This window comes from Merops nubicus, unplaced genomic scaffold, assembly GCF_000691845.1.
Source record: "Merops nubicus isolate BGI_N331 unplaced genomic scaffold, ASM69184v1 scaffold36111, whole genome shotgun sequence".
NCBI lineage: Eukaryota > Metazoa > Chordata > Aves > Coraciiformes > Meropidae > Merops > Merops nubicus.
Window position 1 is genome coordinate 1 of NW_008588225.1, and position 653 is coordinate 653.

Consider the following 653-nt stretch of genomic DNA (forward strand, 5'->3'; position numbering starts at 1 on the left):
ATCCCGGTCTTGCCTCGTGCCCTGGCTGATGCCAGCCATAATGTAATTGCCATTACATAACCTGGCTCGTTAGGTCTCCTCCTTGGGAAAGGGTTTCTGGGTCCTGACTCATCGCCGGGATTTACATAAGCAAGGCTTGGAGCCTTTTCCACCCCAGCTGGGAGCCCCACGGGGGTGACGGGGGTGGCTCTGGGGGTTTTATTCCTTGCAGAACAAGGAGCTGAAGAGCCGTTTGGCCAGCTCGGAGGGGCTGCACAAACCCAGCAGCAACATCCCACAGCTGGAGGCACGGCTGGAGGAGCTGCAGGACAAGCTGCAGGCGGAGGAGAGGTACCGGCCATGGAGACCCCCGCCTCGGGAGGGGCCTTCGCCTGTGCCGGGTGCCAGCCCCCGCCCCGTTGCTGTGCCGTAGGGAGAAGGGTGTCCTGCTGTCCTCCAACCGCAAGCTGGAGAGGAAGGTGAAGGAGCTGACGATCCAGATCGATGACGAGCGGCAGCACGTCAACGACCAGAAGGACCAGGTGGGTGGTGGGTGGGAGCCCTTGGGGACACCGAGCGGCTCTGGGACCATTCTAAGGGCGCTTGTCCTGCGCCCGCCATCCCGATCCCGTGGGAACTGCCCTGTCTCCCTGCAGCTCAGCCTGCGGGTGAAG

The 653-nt window shown here is 63.1% G+C and overlaps 1 protein-coding gene across 1 annotated transcript in view; it reads left to right on the top strand.

The window, feature by feature from the left end:
* Positions 1 to 211: 211 nt before the first annotated feature.
* The window catches only part of LOC103781491 (cingulin-like), a gene marked incomplete at both ends in the record, with an annotated part of 618 nt that continues 176 nt past the window's right edge, over positions 212 to 653 (top strand). The window contains 3 exons of the mRNA XM_008949209.1: positions 212 to 330; positions 413 to 521; positions 636 to 653. The exon at positions 636 to 653 is cut by the window's right edge and continues 176 nt beyond it. Of these exons, the coding sequence (XP_008947457.1) occupies positions 212 to 330; positions 413 to 521; positions 636 to 653 (246 nt within the window). The remainder of the gene's footprint in view (positions 331 to 412; positions 522 to 635) is intronic.